Source organism: Mustela nigripes, chromosome X (assembly GCF_022355385.1).
Source record: "Mustela nigripes isolate SB6536 chromosome X, MUSNIG.SB6536, whole genome shotgun sequence".
Taxonomy (NCBI): domain Eukaryota; kingdom Metazoa; phylum Chordata; class Mammalia; order Carnivora; family Mustelidae; genus Mustela; species Mustela nigripes.
This window is the reverse complement of record NC_081575.1, coordinates 14,983,146-15,000,630: the sequence shown is the minus strand read 5'-3', so window position 1 is coordinate 15,000,630 and position 17,485 is coordinate 14,983,146. Positions and strand designations below refer to the sequence as shown.

Below are 17,485 nucleotides of genomic sequence, written 5' to 3'. Positions count from 1 at the left end.
TTGTTGTCATCTAGCACCGAAAGCCCTGGGCCAGGTGGGGGCGGGGGAAGGGGGAGGAATCGTTCAGAGGGATCTCACCTTTGTGATGGGTTCCAAACGTGGTTCTCAAACTTCTTGGACCACAAAATATTTTGGCGACAGTCCCCTCCCTGGCAGTTTGCCATAGGCTTTGGTGGATGACGTGAAGTTTGCTCGGTGAAAATCAACGTGGGTCCTTCTTTCCAGCGTGTTCTCGAAAGGCTGCAGGGGAGCAAAAGAGACTTTTTGTTCTTGATTCATCGCTGCTGAGCCAGGCGGGAGGGAGGGCTTCAGTGAGAAGCAGTTGCTTATCTTTTTCAGAGCTGTCTAGGTGGTTCTACCTCGGGCAAGAGGAAGTGGAGCGGGGACTAACTGGTTCCCGCGTTCTTCCACGGAACCAACAGAGCTATTCTTGGTCACCTCCAAGAAACCCAGAGTAATTTGTTCATCCTATCGGTAGAGTGCGTTGCTTAAAGCAAACCCCACAGGTTCAAGCAGAAAAATATCACTGTAGAAATAAGGAAGGGGAATGGAGTGGTTCGCTGTGGGAGGACCACACAGTCCCTTCTGGGCTGAGTTCTTTTGAGCACGTTCCAGCATGAATTTCTAACACAAGGCTGAAATCATGCTAGTTGAACTCACTCGGCTGCATACCATCTTCAGTGGGAGGATTTTGGTACGAGTAGAGGTGACACTGGGTGATTCAGGGACCCATGGATATGTTGTCCTCAGTGCTGTCCTGTCCTCCGGAGCGAAGATTCTTCTACAGCCTTGTCCTCTGCACGGGATGCTTGAAGGAAGTGGGACAGCGGCCATGGCAGCCAGGAGACATGGGTCATGAGATTCCCATAGGTATTGGGGCTCCCTTAGGAAGGTCAGGACCCCAGGTCTGGCTGAGAAGAGGGTGTGGTCCCGCCCAGAGAGAAGGGACAATCCATGGGCTGTGACTTTCCCTCCCTCACGGTAGATGAGTGCCCACTTTGGGGGGACAGCTGGACTTGCCCAGCTCGCCCTGGTGAGACACGGGGGTGGGGGTAGGCAAGAGGCATTACCCCTTTTAGGGTTCCTGAGAAGGGAATCCGTGTCGAGCCTGCACAAAATTTGTACAGCCTTCGTATACCCCCACGCTCTGATTTAAACATTGCCCTTGTACTTCGCCCTCCTCCTTCTTCGGACACTGCATCTCCCAATTATCTCTGCCTCTGGCAACCAAGTTGCTAATGATGTCCGTTATCACAATGAATGCTACAGATACAAAAACTGCCTTTTCCAGTCTATTGCTTCCGCGCTCATGCTTCCTACTGCTCGCTAGGACACCTCTCCCGTAGCTCCCGTCCAGAACTTTCCCTGCATGTCAGCCTCACCTAGCCAACTGCCTTCAACCTCTCAGATTACTTCCTCATGAGGTCACCTTGCCCTTTCTAAGAACTTCAGTCCCATCCTTCACCCTCTTCTCTTCCTGATCTACATGCTTACAGCGTGCTGTCGCCCCGACCCTGCCCGCTCATGGGCTCAACGACCACCTTCCTGCCTTTAGTCCTGACCTGCCTCCTGGAGCTCCTCCCCTCAAACCTGAAACATTCAAATGGAACTCCTAATCTTTCCCCCCAACACAACGAGGTCCACTTTCAGTGTTTCCCATTCCAGAGAGTTCCAGCCTCTTCTGCCCTACTTCCCAAAACAGAAATCTGGCCTGACTTCTCGCTGCCCTCACTCTCGTGTCCAATCCTACCAGCGTAAATACATCACCCCTATTTCTTAAATAGTCCTTAAATTAATCTACTTCTTTCTATCTCTGCTGCCACTCTCCTAATCCACACTACCATCATCTTTCTTCTGGCAGCCTCCTAGCCCGCCTGCCTCTACTCCTGCTCACTCTCATTCACCAAATGATATCTTAAATAAATGTCTGATTTGGGGTGCCTGGGTGGCTCAGTTAGTTGGGCATCTGTCTTCGGCTGAGGTCATCATCCCGGGGTCCTAGGATCAAGGCTTGAGTCAGGTTTCTTGCTCAGTGGGGAGCCTGCTCCTCCCCCTCCCTATCTCTCTCCCCCCGCCCTGCTGTACACACACACACACACACGCACGCGCACAAACACACACACACATGCACACTCTCTCTCTCTCTCTCTCGCTTGTTCTTGCTCTATCTCAAATAAATAAAATCTTTTAAAAAAGTAAATACAAGTCTGATTTTTCCACTGCCCTGCTTCATCATCTCCTGCTAATACCTCTCTCAGTGTCTTAAGTTCCAACCCTCAGTTCTGCTGAGCAAGGCTACTCATGCTCTCCCGCCGTGGGCCCCAGGCGAGCATGCTCTCTCTCTTTGCTTGGGACCCCCGTCCCCTTCCCCCACTGTACCCTGCACTGAGTGTCACAGCACTCGCCAAAGTTGAGGTTTTTCCGACTATGCTGTGAGCTTTTAGAGCAAGAAGACCTTGTCCTGTTCACCTGTTTGTGGTGACTCCAGTGCCTGCCACAGAGCCTTGATTCATTGTATGAATCAATTGGTCCTTGATTCATTGTATGAAGAAAAAAATGAATGAATAAATGTCTCTGCTTGCAACTCGTTTAAGTAGTTCATAAAATAATTCTGTGCATTGGTTAAAGCATAAGTTTGCAATACTGGAAAAATATTTTATGTCAACAACATGTATATGATAAAACTGTACTCAAGGAATAGAGAATGTATAAATTATACTGTAGATAAAAATAAATGAGTTGTTTTCCTGGAGCACCTGGCCGGCTTGGTCAGTGGAGCTTGTGATGCTTGAGTTCGAGCCCTATGATGGGTGTGGAAGTAACTTAAAAATAAAATCTTTAAGGGGCGCCTGGGTGGCTCAGTGGGTTAAAGCCTCTGCCTTCGGCTCGGGTCATGATCCCAGGGTCCTGGGATCGAGCCCCATATCCGGCTTTCTGCTCCGTGGAGAGCCTGTTTCCTCCTCTCTCTCTCTGCCTGCCTCTCTGCCTACTTGTGATCTCTTTCTGTATCCGGCTTTCTGCTCCGTGGAGAGCCTGTTTCCTCCTCTCTCTCTCTGCCTGCCTCTCTGCCTACTTGTGATCTCTTTCTGTCAAATAAATAAATAAAATCTTTAAAAAAACTGTATTAAAAATAAAATCTTTAAAAAATAAATCATCTATTTTCATTATATGGTTGGTGATAGTTTGTAAAACAGTACATGAAGTTGGTCCAAACTTCACTTGAACGTTTTTAAAGTTGTTCTAGTAAGTAATGGGGACTTGAGTACCTATAATATTTTAATCGTAAGTTATCTAATTTCATCCCATTTTTATAGACATAGTACTTTTACCTTCCATCTAAGGGTTGGGGGGAGGGGAAGCTTGAAATGACCAATGATTTTTATTTCCAGACAGAGAAAATGAATGAAGTATGAAATATTACCGCCACTGTTACTTGGTAGGGAGCAAATGTCTAAAAAAGGCAAAGTTGTCAGTACGGGGCACCCCAGTTAAAGGAAAACAGCATATAGACACCCCCACCCCGGGCTCCAGGAGGGAACCTATCTGGCACTGAATTTGACTATTTCCACATCTCCTGATACTACCGTGTTGCAGGCTACACTGCTGTCTGAAGTAACAGACGCAGAAACCCGGGACTTGAAGCTAAGTAGAATTTATTTTTCTCTGTGAAATACATCTCCAGTTAAAAAAAACAAAACCAGGGGCACCTGGGTGGCTCAGTCAATTAAGCATCTGACTCTTGATCTCAGCTCGGGTCTTAATCTCAGGGTCGTGAGTTCAGGCCCCATATTGGGCTCCATGCCAGACACAGAGCTGACTTTTTAGATAGATAAATAGACAGACAGATAGATAATTTTTTTTTTAAACCCAGAAAAGGGAGCCTGGGTGGCTCAGGTCATGATCCCAGGGTCCTCGGATAGAGCCCCACATGGGGCTCCCTGTCCTGGGGGAAGCTTGCTTCTCCCTCTCCTTCTGCCTGTCTCTCTCTTTGTCAAATAAATACATAAAATCTTTAAAAATAAACAAAACCCCCAGAAGTAGTCATTGTAGTGTAGTGGTCGCATCTGGAGTCAGACAGACACCTTCCTGACATAGCCTCTGCCATTTTACGAACTTTAAAACCATGGCAAATCATTTCTCCTCCTCTGAGCTTCAGTGTCCTTGTCTGGAAAGCAGGGATGATAAGAATGCCTGTTTGGCCAGGTTTGTGAGGGTTTAACGAGATCATTCACAGGAAGTCCGCAGCAGAGCCTGCTCTCTGGAACAGGAAGCCATCTTAAAATGGTTGGGACACCTGAGACCGAGGAAAATAGGACTTGCCCACTGTAGCAGACCAAAGACCACACTCAATTTGAAGAAAAGTAAAAGAAAAAAAAAGCCAGGGTAAGATCACATACCTAACATTACAGTAGATTTGTGTGGAGCAAAGACTCTTTCTTACAGTTTCATTGTCAAAAACATTGAACCCATTGAAGGCTTGGGGTTGCCCAGTATTTTGGTTGTCTTGAGCAGTTCCACATTTAGCATATTTAGGAAGGTTGCTTTCTTCTTCTTCTTCTTCTCCTTTTTTTTTTTCATTTCAGGGGTAGAGGTCAGTGATTCATCAGCTGCCTATAACCCCCAGTGCTCATTCCGTCCCGTGCCCTCCTTAGTGCCCATCCCCCAATGACTCCCCCCGCCCTCCCCTGCAGCAACCCTCAGTTTCCTGGAGTTCAGCATCTCTTCTGGTTTGCTTCCCTCTCAGTTTTCATCTTATTTCATTTTTCCTTCCCTTTCCCTGTTGTTTTGTTTCTTAAATTCCTCATTATTGGTGGGAATGCAAACTGGTGCAGCCACTCTGGAAAACAGCATGGAGTTTCCTCAAAAAGTTAAAAACAGAGCTACTCTATGACCCAGCAATTCCCCTACTAGGTATTTATTCAAAGGATACAAACACGGTGATCGGAAGGGGCACGTGCACCCGAATGTTTATAGCAGCAGCGTCCACAATAGCCAAGCTATGGAACGAGCCCAGATGTTCATCAACAGATGAATGGATAAAGATGTGAGGTGTGTATACATATACATACATATACATATATGTATGTATATACATACACGTATATACATATACGTATGCATACATATACATACATGTATGTATGTATGTATATGTGTGTACATATGTGTGTATATATACATATATGCATGTGTGTATACGTATATACATACATATGTATGTATATATACATATATGTATATATATACACTTCACATCTTCTATATATATATAGAAACCTTCTATATATATACACACACATATGGATAAAGAAGATATATATACATACATATATGTATGTATATATATATATACACCTCACATCTTCTTTATCCATATATGTATATATATATGGATATATATATAGAAGGTTTCTTTTAAAAAGGACTGTGATCATTGCTTCCCGATCTGAAGGACACCCGCACCCAAATGTACTTCTTCCATGCTACACTCCTCTGAGTAACGCCGCACGCGACTCGGCAACTCTCACGAACGCCAGTGGGTGCCCCACTCCTGGAGTTACATTGAATTATCCTTCCCACTTTTCTGCTAATGTAACCGCACTTAAAGTCCAATAATTTTTCTGTCACAAACTCTATTCCTATCTTCTGTACTTCTCTGCTATAAACCTCTTTGAAGGCCAACGTGCAACCTTTAACTCAGATTTTTTTTTTCCGAGATTTGATTTTTGTTTATTTGTGAGAGAGAGAGAGACGGAGATAGTGGCAGAGAGAAAGAGAGAGCGAGCGAGCGAGCGAGCACAAGCTGGGAGGAAAGGGAGAAGCAGGCTCCTGGCTGAGCAGGCAGCCCGACTCAGGGCTCGATCCCAGGACCCTGTGACTGTGACCTGGACCGAAGGCAGATGCTTCCACAACTGAGCCACCCAGGTGCCCCTTTAACTCAGATTTGATTCACATTTCTCATTACTAGGTGTTTTTTTTTTTTTTTAATCCATCCACACACCCATCCAACACTGATGGACGTTATGTGCTCTGTGCTAAACACGAGACAAATGCGATCCAGTCCCTCCCCTCAAGGAGCTTACAGTCTTCTGCATAACAGGGCTGCGAACGTTTAAAGCCTGGGGTCCATGCTGCCCCAGGGGTTAGGGACCCGTGTTGCACGTGTTACATGCCAAGGACACAAACTCCGACGAGCAGGGGAAGGCAGGTGTCAGGAAAGGCTTTCTGGGAGTGGTGGCCCAGACTGAGGATGCTGCGGGGAGGAAAGGAGCCCCCGAGGGCGAGCGCAGAACACACAAAAGCATAGGGTTCAGGGAGGCCCCCCGGAGGGCCTTGCGTGGGAACCGGTCTTGGTATATGGCCGGCCACACAGCTCCTGAGGAAGCCCAGTCTAGGAAGAGGCCCTGAGCTCATTTGGCAGCGAGAAACTACCCTCGGGCCTGCTTTCCCAGAGGGGCTGGCTCCACATGGCCCACGGGGCAAGTTGTGAGAAGGTGGCCGGGAGGCTGGGCCACAGGCCAGACCCTGCAGGCTTGGAGGCCGCGGACAGCGTGGGCCTCCAGTTGGCTTCTGCTGTAGACACTGAGGCAAGTTTTCACAGGTTTCCCATTCACATTATTTGGAACATTTGCTCGTTCAACAAATATTCATTGAGTAGGTACGATCTCCTCATGTAGGAGGTGACCCAGGCAGGGGAAGCACAGTGCGATGACAGGATAAGGGCTGTTGGAGTCTGGATTCCCGGAGGAGGCAAGACTAGAGCTCACTTTTTTTTTTTTTTTTTAATTTTAGAAATTATTTCAAAGTTAGAGAAGTTCAAAAAAATCATAAAAATAACAGTGTACCTTTTTTTTTCCTGAACCATTTAAGGTCGTGGACTTAATGACCTCAGGGTTCATTTCCTAAGAATAAAGATATTCTTCTTTATAACCATAGCACAGATGATTCCCCAGTAACACAGGGTTTGGATTTTTTCCAATAAATAGAATAAAGTACTATAAATATATTTGCTCTTCCTTAAGATTTTCTTAATAACAGTTTCTTTCCTTTGGCTTACTTTATTGTAAGAATGCAGCATAGGACACAGAGAATGTACAAACTATATGTTAACTGTTAATATCTTTTTTTATCGCTTTGCCCTTCCATTATAGGATCCAGTCTGGGGAGCAGGTACTGAATGTAGTTGTTAGATCTCTTTAGTCCCTTTTCATCTAGAACGTCTCTTCAGCCTTTCTTTGTATTTAACACATGGACATTTTTGCCTCAAATAATCATCTCCCCTCCTTAAAAATAAATAAATAAATAAATAAGAATGTTCCTTATTTTGGGTTTGTCTGATGCTTCCTCATGGTCAAGTCCAAGTGATGCTTTCCTGGATGGCAAACCACATACATGACGTTGTGTTCCTTTCAGCGTCTTACATCTGGAGGCGTATGATGGCCATTTGCCTCTCCTCGCTGATGTGGATTCCGATCACCCAGTGAAGGAAGGTGCTGTCTGGTTTTTGCATCTCTAATCACCAGTCTCCCCTTTCTAACAAGTAAGCAGTCTTGGGGGAAACACTTCGAGAGCATGCAAATATCTTTCTCATCATCAACATTTTCCCCTTTATTTAGCATCTGAGAGTCATTTTTGCCTGCATCAGTCTTTAGTATGGCGGCTGCAAAACAAGGATTTCCCAACTCTGGGAAATCACACAAATGTGGTTCCTTCCACATTTACCACTCAACACTCAGCACGGTCACTTACCCTTTCTCCCCTCTTCTTTCTTTCTCAGCATGGACTCATAGATGTCTACTTTTTTCAATGTTTTCTAAACCATTACTATCCTTATTTTGGTGCTCAAATTTACCTTTATATGGCCAGTGGAACCTCTTCAAGTTGGCCCATGTCCTTGAGATGTGAGCCTGTCAGCTTCTTTTCTTAGCATTCCGTTACTTTCTGGCACAACAAGATGTTCTAGGCTCATCTTATACCTTCCCTGTTTCAGCCATAGGATCAGCCATTTCTCTAAGGAGCTCTAGTTCCTTTCAGTACAGAGTGTGTTTAGAAACCAAGTTCTGGGTACTAACTGTGTTCCTGAGAACACAGTTCCTGCTCCTAGGAAATATGTATGAGAGAGATAGAGAGAGAGAGAGAGTGTGTGTGTGTGTGTGTGTGTGTATGTGAGATATGTATGTGTATGTATATATGGATATATATATATGGAATATAACATATATAAACATATACTAATAACTATAAATACATATATTTATACACAGACACACAAAAGCTGTCAGAGTTAGCAAATAAAAATTCTGGATACCCATTTATATTTGAATTTCAGGTAAAGAGTGAAAAACACAGTATAAATATATCCCATGCAATATTTGGGACATGATCTGTATTAAAACAGTATTTGTTGCATCGCTGAAATTCAGCTGTTTTAGGTAAGCTCTACACCCAACGTAGGGTTTGAACTGGAGACCCCAAAAGCAAGAGTTGCATGTTCTACCGATGGAGCCATTCGGGCACCCCAGCTGAAATTCAAATTTAACTAAGCATCGTGGTATTTTATCTGGCAATCCTAACACATAGAAACATACATAGTACATACATATAAATGTACACATAAACATGCAGAGACACACATATATACATGCATTTTAGAAATCACGAGTTCACATTGATACTTGAGCTGACTCTAAATGGAAAGGAAAGAATTTGCTCAATGGACAGGGATGGGAAAGTGATTTTAGGCAGGGCAAAAGGCATATTACAAGACTTCAGAGAAATTCATGGAGATTATATTTTACTGTGTGGTGAGGAGTAGCAAGAGATTGTATTTTTAAACAGATGAATGACATTGACTACTGGCACCAAAGAGGACAGACTAGAGAAGGCAAAAGAGGCAAGGAGATGCATCAGTCTGAGGGAGAGATGACAAGTGCCAAAAACAAGTGATGGTCAGGAGGATGGAGACGAGTTCAGGAGATACAACAGAGTTAAAAATGGTAAGATTGGATGACTAGACTTATAAAGCGTTAATGTATAAATTGATACAGGGTTGAGGGAGAGGATGGAGCAGAGGATAATGCCCATTTTCCTGACTGGGCCAACTAAGTGGCCAGAAGGGCTGTTCAGTGGAATGGGAAACACCGGAGGAGCAGATCTGGGAATAGAAAGGAGGAGTCCAGCTTTGGACATGTTGAGTTTGAGCTGTGTAGGACATCTAAGCTGGACTATTCAGGAAGTAGCTGCACCCATTGTTCTGGAGCTCAGGAGAAACATTGGGATGGAAAAAATATGGATATGGGAGTCACCTGCATTTTGATCAATGAAGTTATTGGAGTAGACAAGGTTGTCCAGGAAGAGGCCATAGAAAGGAAGGCAAGAAGAAAAGTGACGAGGATCAGCAAATGTCCAAGGGACAGGCAAAGGAGACAGAGCCAGCAGAGACGACAGGGGTGGTCAGAAACCTTGGGATCAGGAAAGCCAAGGAAGGAGAGATTTATCAAGGAGGCAAGGGTCAAATAACAAGCTAGCAACTGAAAAGTGTTCCCTGGATTTTTCGATTGAGAGCTTATGAGTGACTTCCCAAGAGTAGGTGGCTGAGGTAGTAGCCTACTTAGCAGGTGCCAAGCACAAAGGAGAAAGAGTACGGATCCCGGAAGCGGACAGACCAGGGTTTCGAATCCCAGCTCCACAGCTACTAGCATCTTGTTCAACATCTGTGCTTCTGTTCCTTCGTCAGATGGGGATGGCCAATAGCTCACAGAGTGGTTGCGAGGGTTTCCTAAGCCCAACCGTATAAACACTTGGGAGAGCCCAGCCCACAGAGGTGTGATATTACATCGACTGCTTCAGAGCAAGAAACATCAACCACGAAAGGCAACCCAAGCAGAGAGGTAATATTTGGTGCCTACAAAATCATTGGTGACAGAAGCTGAAGTCAGGGGACTAACACTGGACTCATGGCTTCAAGGTCATTGTATTGTAATTATGATCCAAATCTAGTTCAGGAAGCTTCTGCTCTCGCTCCGTCATGATCACTGCCATGACCGTCTCCCACGCACAAGCTGTGAGTGGACACACTGGAAGCTAGAGTATAGAAGCCACAAACACATCTCCGGGATGGCCCTCCAGCCGCAAAGCCCCAGGACGATGGCCTCTAGCTAATGTAAGCCTTCCAAACATCGTGCAAAGGTGTTTCATTGACAGAACTGAAAATGTATCAGAGATGCACACTGTATCTCCATACCCTAGCTGCAAGGGAGTCTGAGGGTTTTGTTTTGTTTTGTTTAAGTCTTCCAGGGAGAGACACAAAAGGGGTAGGAAGGGTGCTGAGCAGCGAAACAGATAATATCCAGCACATCTGTCTCAAGGTGGAGCAAATATTTTCATCTTGACGGCTGACACCAGCATTCCAACTGTGGTCAGAATGTAGGCTATCACTGGCTGATAAAATCCTGATTGTGGACGGAAAATGGTGTGCGAACAGTTCGTAGGTTGGGACCAGAAGGAGAGTGGTGGCGAAGTTAAGGAAGGTTCTGTCTTATGACATGAGTTATCTCTGTGAAGTGGGGAGCAAGTGCACCTGCCAGGGGACCCAATGACAGCGGACAGCTCAGGAGTACATGGGGGAGGAAGCTGCCACCCTGTGAGAAATATTTCTGAGGAGAAGAGAAGAGAAAAAGAAGAGAAGAAAAACACAGGACTTGGTTTATAAAGCACTGTTATTCTTATTTATTGAAAATGTCCATTTTAAAAGTCTTCAAAATAAAAACAAGTTAGAAAATCTGAGCTTGTGTAAGAAGGGACATGACGGAAGAGGAACTAAAAAGCCTCTAAGGGCAGCGGTTTAATTACAGGGTGACAGGAACCCACTTACAGAGGATTGTAAACAACACACCTATGGAGACACTGGTCTCGGGTGAACATGGCTTCGTTTCCTGTGTAGGACTGCTTCACTACCCACAGTACCAAGGGCCTCTCTTCCAAAAGGCCCAGTTCCAGAAACATGCATATGTACACATCACTTTAAAATAAAGACCTTTCAATATTGTAAGCAATCCTATGCCTTATCAGCTAAAGTATTTTGTAATCACAAAAATGTTCCCTACGGATATAGCTGGTGCATTTACTGCAAGCCATTCATTAACCACAGGTGGGGCAGATGCTCAGGTCTGTGTGGTAGTTGTTCATTTTTAGGTGGAGGATGGTATATCTAAGCTGCTGGGCTTAAAAACAGAACAGGAGCCACTTCTAGAAATCTTCACTCTTCATTCCAAAGATGGCTGCATGCGGTTGGCTGATGGCGGTCTTCCAGAACCGTCCCCTTCCTGTGGATGGTGTCATTTCTGCCGTGTGGCAAGCAGTCAATAGCCCTGTACCGCGGAGCTACGGGAACTTGAGGCCCCCCGAGTACTACAAAAAAAAGAGCTTAGCGAGCTGGGGGATTCAAACTTCAAGTGTGGTTTCTAAACGCCATTGGCAAAACCCACATTTAGAGGGACCCACCAAATATATCTGGAAGGTGACCTTGACCAGTCCATTGGCCCTTTGCCTCTCTTTCCAGTGATCAGCCCCACCTGCCTGACTGCACCTGTCTTGGGGAGAGGGGGCAGTGGGTTGCACTGCTCTGTCCTGGAGCCTCGTGCCGACTTCCATTTGTGCCTGTTTGGATGTGTTCTGCTCTTCTGGGACCCTCTTCTAAACCTGGTTTACCACTGTTCTAAATTTGGAGACACTCACAAAGGGGACTGTTGGAGTCAACGAGCAATGTTAGTAGACAAGTTCCAAACACGAAGCTTCACCAGGAACCAGCATACGACCACTGCCAGGGGTAGGGGGATGGGCGGGGGGGGGGGTCCTTTCTTTCTGGATATGCAAACTCGACCAACAGCACATTTCTGCAAATAATGCTTCAAGTCCTACTCAAAGAGGTTGATGAATATTACAGCTTCGCACTGCATACCTGGAAGAGTGATAAAGTGAATTAAAGCAGTCTACTAGGGCACGCTATCTCCTCAATGCGGATTGTTTTGAAGGAGAGGTTCACAAGTTGAAATATGCCATGTAGATGAAGTGACTGCTCACGGTCTATATTTCCAAAAAGTAGGCAAAGTGCACACGTACGAGTTTACATACCGCTTTACACGGTTGGCTGAAAAGCACTGGGGAAGTAGAAAACTTACACACGAGGCAGACAGTGACGGGCAAAAACTATCATGCACTGGGCGGGCATGGTCAACTCTGCGGCAGATGGGCAAGATTGTCTACTGCAATTTGCTAATGGGTCTGGTGTTGGCAAGGGTGACCGGGGCTTCTGCCCCATAGAGTTAAAATGTAAACCCACACAAAAGAAATAAGGATGCTACTGTTTTCTTGACCTTATAGACAACACAGGGCAGTAATTTAAAAAAAAAAAAGTATGCATTGAGGGTGGCACATGATAGTCGGGGCAGGATGGCTGGGTCACTGGGCAAATGACCCTACCCTTGTCATAGCTCAAGGAGCTTTGCTCTCCTTAAATTGGGTACTGAGGGGCTTCCAGATACAAGAAAGCATGAAAGAAAAAGTCAAGTTCACATTTACTAAGCCACGGCCGGCCACTTTGATACGGCAGCCCCAAAAGAGTGACAGAGCGGGGTGTGGGGGCGAGTAATGGCTGGTGAAGAGGCACTATAAATTGAAGGCCATATGAAGACCATTTAAATCATCTAAAATCCATTTTAAATCCTCGTTTTCCTTTTCTTATTGAGTGGAAAAGACTCGGGGGAGAGTTCCACCACCATGTCTCGCTTTTACCCCGGTCAAAAAGAAAATAACCAACCAATAACCAAACGACAACGAACACTCAAGCAAACAGAGAGAGCAAGAGAGCGAGAGAGAGAGAGAGAGAGAGAGAGGACTGACTCAGATACAAAATAAAAACCAAGGAAGTGAGCAAACAAATCATTCAGCTGGACATTTCTAGATGCCCCGGAGGCACGTGTGCCCAGTTGCACAGTGACGGTTACGGAAGAACGGAGGTCTTGCTACTGGACTCGGCCCGAATACACTCATCAGTCTGCTTCAACAGCCTCCGCACCAGCTTTTCTAGGTCCCTTCTTGATTTCAATTCTTCTTCCAGGCACTGCTTCATTCTTTTATTTTCCTATGATGGCAAAAGACTGGTTAATTCCCCAACCAAGGGCGCCCTTCCCAGGGCTCCTCCTGCTCATCTTCTTAGCAGCCTTCACCACTGACTGTACATGCCTTCCTCGGGCTCCTTTCTCTCAGCTTCTAAGGCAGGACAGGCCCCTGCTTCTCTGACCCCTCTCGGGCCGAGCTTTCGCATTCTTTGGGCCTGCGGCGTAAGCATCCACGGTGGCTCTGGCCCAGGCCCTCTTCCGGCTTAGCTCTCTTTTCACTTACTGTCTCATCTCCTGCAGCTCAACTCAGAGGCCGTGCACGTCTCTTACACACTTGACCTCATCTCATCTCACAAGCACTAGGTCCACAGTCCCCCAGTATCAACTTGGTATATACAAGTACCTCAAACTCATTATGTCCTAAAGTGAACTCTATCTCTACAGTCACCCCAACCTTCTCTTCCTCCTGTGGCTCCGGATCTCCATGAAGGGAACCACCCTGTCAAACCAGAGACCCATGTAAGAAGCTTCATCTTCAATCCTTATACTCGGTTCTCCTTATACTCACGCACTCACAAGTGCCTTATCTTTGTTAACGTTCTGCTTACAGATGTCAGAGCACAGGAAAGCCATCACTAAGTATGGGACCCTATTGCAAACCGCCAAGTAGGTATATGAGCAATCCTGAGAAATCTGAAGCCAAGACCATGCAGTAAAATCAACAAAACCTACCTTGAAGACACAAGAAAAATCCCCACCTCACCACCTTGTTCCTGTTATATGACCCGAGAAAATGACTACTCTATTTCATTACCTGTTTCAGTTCTTTGACCTCATCCTTCAAGGCATACACAGTGTCAACCAGACTCCTACAACATAAAGTTCAGAGATTAAGAGCTGGCACTGAAATGCTGTTAAGGAAAACTCAACCATAAAAGCAGCTTTCGAGAACTACAGATCCTGAAAAGCAGTGGACTTTCTAGCTGGTCAGGAGAGAGAGAGACTGCTACGAACCATCCTTGTGGTTGCCATTTTTATGGGCAAACAACTGCCAGCACGCATGGTCATTCGAATGCCATGTCTTGGCACCTTTCCTATTTTGCTCTCTTCCTTGGCCGCTTGCTTCCCAGCTTGAGGGAGTACAAAGAGAGACCAGGGCTCGTCATAAGGTTCTGATTCTTTCTTTGGGGCAGGAATGAACATCACCTAACATATTAGGGGTGTTGAGACCCTGCCTATCTTACGATATCTGTGTGATGGCACTGCTGTTCTCACTTCTCCGACTCTACATGACCCTGCATGACACAAAGTCGGGGGCATTATTTCTGGAAGATCCCACCTGTCTTAAAAGAGGATGAACTGCCCTGGCTGAGTCATGGGACATTTAAGTCCCAGATGGCTCTCTCCCTGGACAAGAACTCTGGAGATCTGGGTTCCAGTTCTGATCCTACCACTTACCAGTCCTCCAGCCCTGGGTAACCAGTTTCTTTCTCCTCCTCTCCTTGTCTTACTTTCTTTGCATACAAAATGAGGATAATACCACATTTCCCGCAAGCCACACAAAGTTGCTGTGGAGATTAATATAGCTCTCATAACAATGTTATTACAACCGTTATCATTTATTGAGTGATGACCATGGGCCAGCCTTTATACTTCTTCTTCCATTTAGCCCCACAACAAACCTTAAATTCAAGTATTACCATCATACCCATTCATGGATGCAGAAACCGAGGCATGAAGCAGTTAAAGAGGCTGGCCCCAGGTCACACAGCTAATGTGATGCAGAATTTGGACTTGAACCAGGGCTGTTCTCTTGAGCCCAAGTGCTTTACCATTTTGCCACATCACTTCATATACCAGATGGAAAAACACATTGACGATGTCAAGCACTTTGAAATATGCTGTCCTATGCAAATTTAGGCCTGACTTCAGAAATGACTCAAGTTTAAAGAAATGAATTATTTGGCTACTTTGTTTATTTTATGAGCCCAAAGGTACTTAACCTGATTTTTCCCCATTAGGTCACCCTCACTAATGTGCAAAGGTAGACTGGGAACATCATTTTCCTGTGCCTCAACCTCAATAGAAGTGGTGAAAGTAATGCTTGTCTCACTGGGTTTCTGGAGGATTCTGAATATTCAAGTATGTGAATGTCCAGGGTTTGACTCAGTAAATGGGAGAAGCAACCCTCTGGCCAGGAAGAAGTAGTGCTGTAGCCTTCCCCAGAACCATCTGGACCCTGGAGTGCTATTCTTGAATACTCTGAAGCACTTTACTGTACAGGGGAGCTGGCCCCAGAAAGTTCCACCCACTCTGCTTCCCATTCCTCCTTCCCCTTGTTGGGGGGCAGCCCTCCCATAGTTCCCAGCGGCGTGAGAGCAAAAAGGGCTATACACCTGGACAAGGAGGCACTGTCCTTCAGTGCGGGCTTTGCAACAGACGCACTACCCTGCCAGAACCTTCTTTCCAGCCCCCAGACAAATCAGAAAATGTAGCCTGCTCTACTCACTTTTCTTCAATGATAGTCTGGCCATTGCTCCTGGTTTCTTCAATGATGAGTTTCTCCTCCTCGGGGAGTAATACTTGTGGGAGTGAATCTTTGCGAGCACCTACGAAGACAAGGGTTGCAAGAGGGAAAAAGAGACTACTCTAGGTGTTGGCCCTTCTGCTATTGTCGCTGAGGGGTCTTTGTCGATGGCACGTTGCTGCCTTGTACCCACAGAGCAGTCATCCAACACTTGCTGACTAAAATCTTCCTGACATGAGGAAACAGACAAATAATTGATTTGATTTTGGCCAGGGTGGGGGCTATTTTGTGAGTGAAGTCCATTTTGGTGAAGGTCAGTGCGGGGGTGCGCGTTACCACATCGCACAAAGATGTGGGCATCTTTATGGGTCTAGAGATGGAAGAGGTGACAGAACAGACAAGGGACCGGACCAAAGAGCTCTCCTGCACCTCCAACCTCCCCCTTGCTTCTGGAGCCTTCCTTTTGGAGCTCGAGCCCTTAACCTTCAGCCTTTGCGTTGTGTGTGCTCATTGCCTCCCCCTCGCTGAGGTGGTGGTGTCTCTGCTTTCCACAGGGTCCGGCACTCCACAGGTGCTTACCAAGTAGGCAGCAGACTGGCTGACTGACTGACTGGTTAAACGTGGTGGGACGTAACAGCAGTGAGTTCCTGGGAAACGGGACTTCCAGCTGGAGAGGGAGGGGGATGGGAGGCCGCCATGATGCTAGACATGGCCAAGTCTCAGGGGAAGGCTGGGCAGGAGGGGCGGAAATGGGACTCTTGAGACCAGAACACCTGCCTGTGCCTCCTACAGATTGGCGGACGCTGTCAACGTGAAGAGTGCAGGTTCGGGGAGCAGATGAGGTCATGTTTTATATGAGGGATGCTTCTTCTGCTGTCTCCCTGGCACCCTCTCCCTCCTAGTTTTCACAGCCCAAACTGCTCTCTTTCCCTTCCTGCCTCCTCGAAACTTGTTCTCAGAGCTGGGTGTGCCTAAAGCCACAGCCAGGATCTGTCTGTGAAGGGGAACATAGGGCAGTCCTCTCCTCATGGTCAAACATGTCAAAGTGTGACATCAAATGTTCTCCTCGCGCCAGCCCTGGGGGACACATTACTTCGAAGGCATCGGTCAAGGCCATCACCCAAGCCATCCCCACCCCCACTCAAGTGATTGGTCAGTAGCTGTCCAACAGGGAGAGAACTCACTTCTGCAGATCAAAACACCTCACACCAGGTCTCCTGAATGTCTATAATCACGGAAGACAAGACAGACCCGAAGTGGTTCAAGGATCAAGTTCAAGGATCAATCAGGAAACCTCATCTCGCTCTCAGCATGTAGCCTGAAAGGTGCTGGGAGGCTGGGGGGGCGGTACCCTTGTACGCTTCCCTGACAGCTCCCTGTAAACTGTGGACATTCCCAACAGCCCCCCTGCTCCTCGCAGCTACATTTCCAGATTTTCAGAGCAACTGTGAAACCCGAGCTGGGTGAAGTGCTGTTCAGTTCACTTAAATATGCAACTGATCAAAGATAGTATTCTGACTTCCTTTCCAAATCTGCCTATGAGAAGAGATTAGCATCAGTTCACAGACACAGGAACTCTCTGGGCTCTTTAATTCCTAACTAGTGCTGCTGAAGGTATCTGTGTACTTCAAAGGAGAAGGACTTTTTGAAAAAAAAAAAAAATTTTTTTTTTCATTTCTATCACCTCCAACTTTTTTACTCTTGCATCTGTCTTTCTCTCTGGGTGAAAAGAAGCAGCGGGTAAACAAACCGCCTGGCAGCTCAAAGCACCTTATCGGAAAGATGCAATTCTGCACCAGGTCACCTGCTTTTCACTTTTTTTTTTTTTTTTTTTTTTTTT

General features: G+C 46.1%; 1 protein-coding gene across 6 annotated transcripts in view; it reads right to left on the bottom strand.

Annotated features, from left to right (window-relative positions):
• Positions 1 to 10,700: 10,700 nt before the first annotated feature.
• Positions 10,701 to 17,485, bottom strand: part of ARHGEF6 (Rac/Cdc42 guanine nucleotide exchange factor 6) — a 131,488-nt gene continuing 124,703 nt past the window's right edge. For all 6 annotated transcript variants that reach the window (XM_059385981.1, XM_059385982.1, XM_059385983.1 and 3 more), the window contains 3 exons: positions 15,628 to 15,727; positions 13,933 to 13,987; positions 10,701 to 13,141 (listed from right to left, as the gene is read on the bottom strand). In XM_059385981.1, coding sequence (XP_059241964.1) covers positions 13,001 to 13,141; positions 13,933 to 13,987; positions 15,628 to 15,727 — 296 coding nt within the window. In that variant the 3' untranslated portion in view covers positions 10,701 to 13,000. The remainder of the gene's footprint in view (positions 13,142 to 13,932; positions 13,988 to 15,627; positions 15,728 to 17,485) is intronic.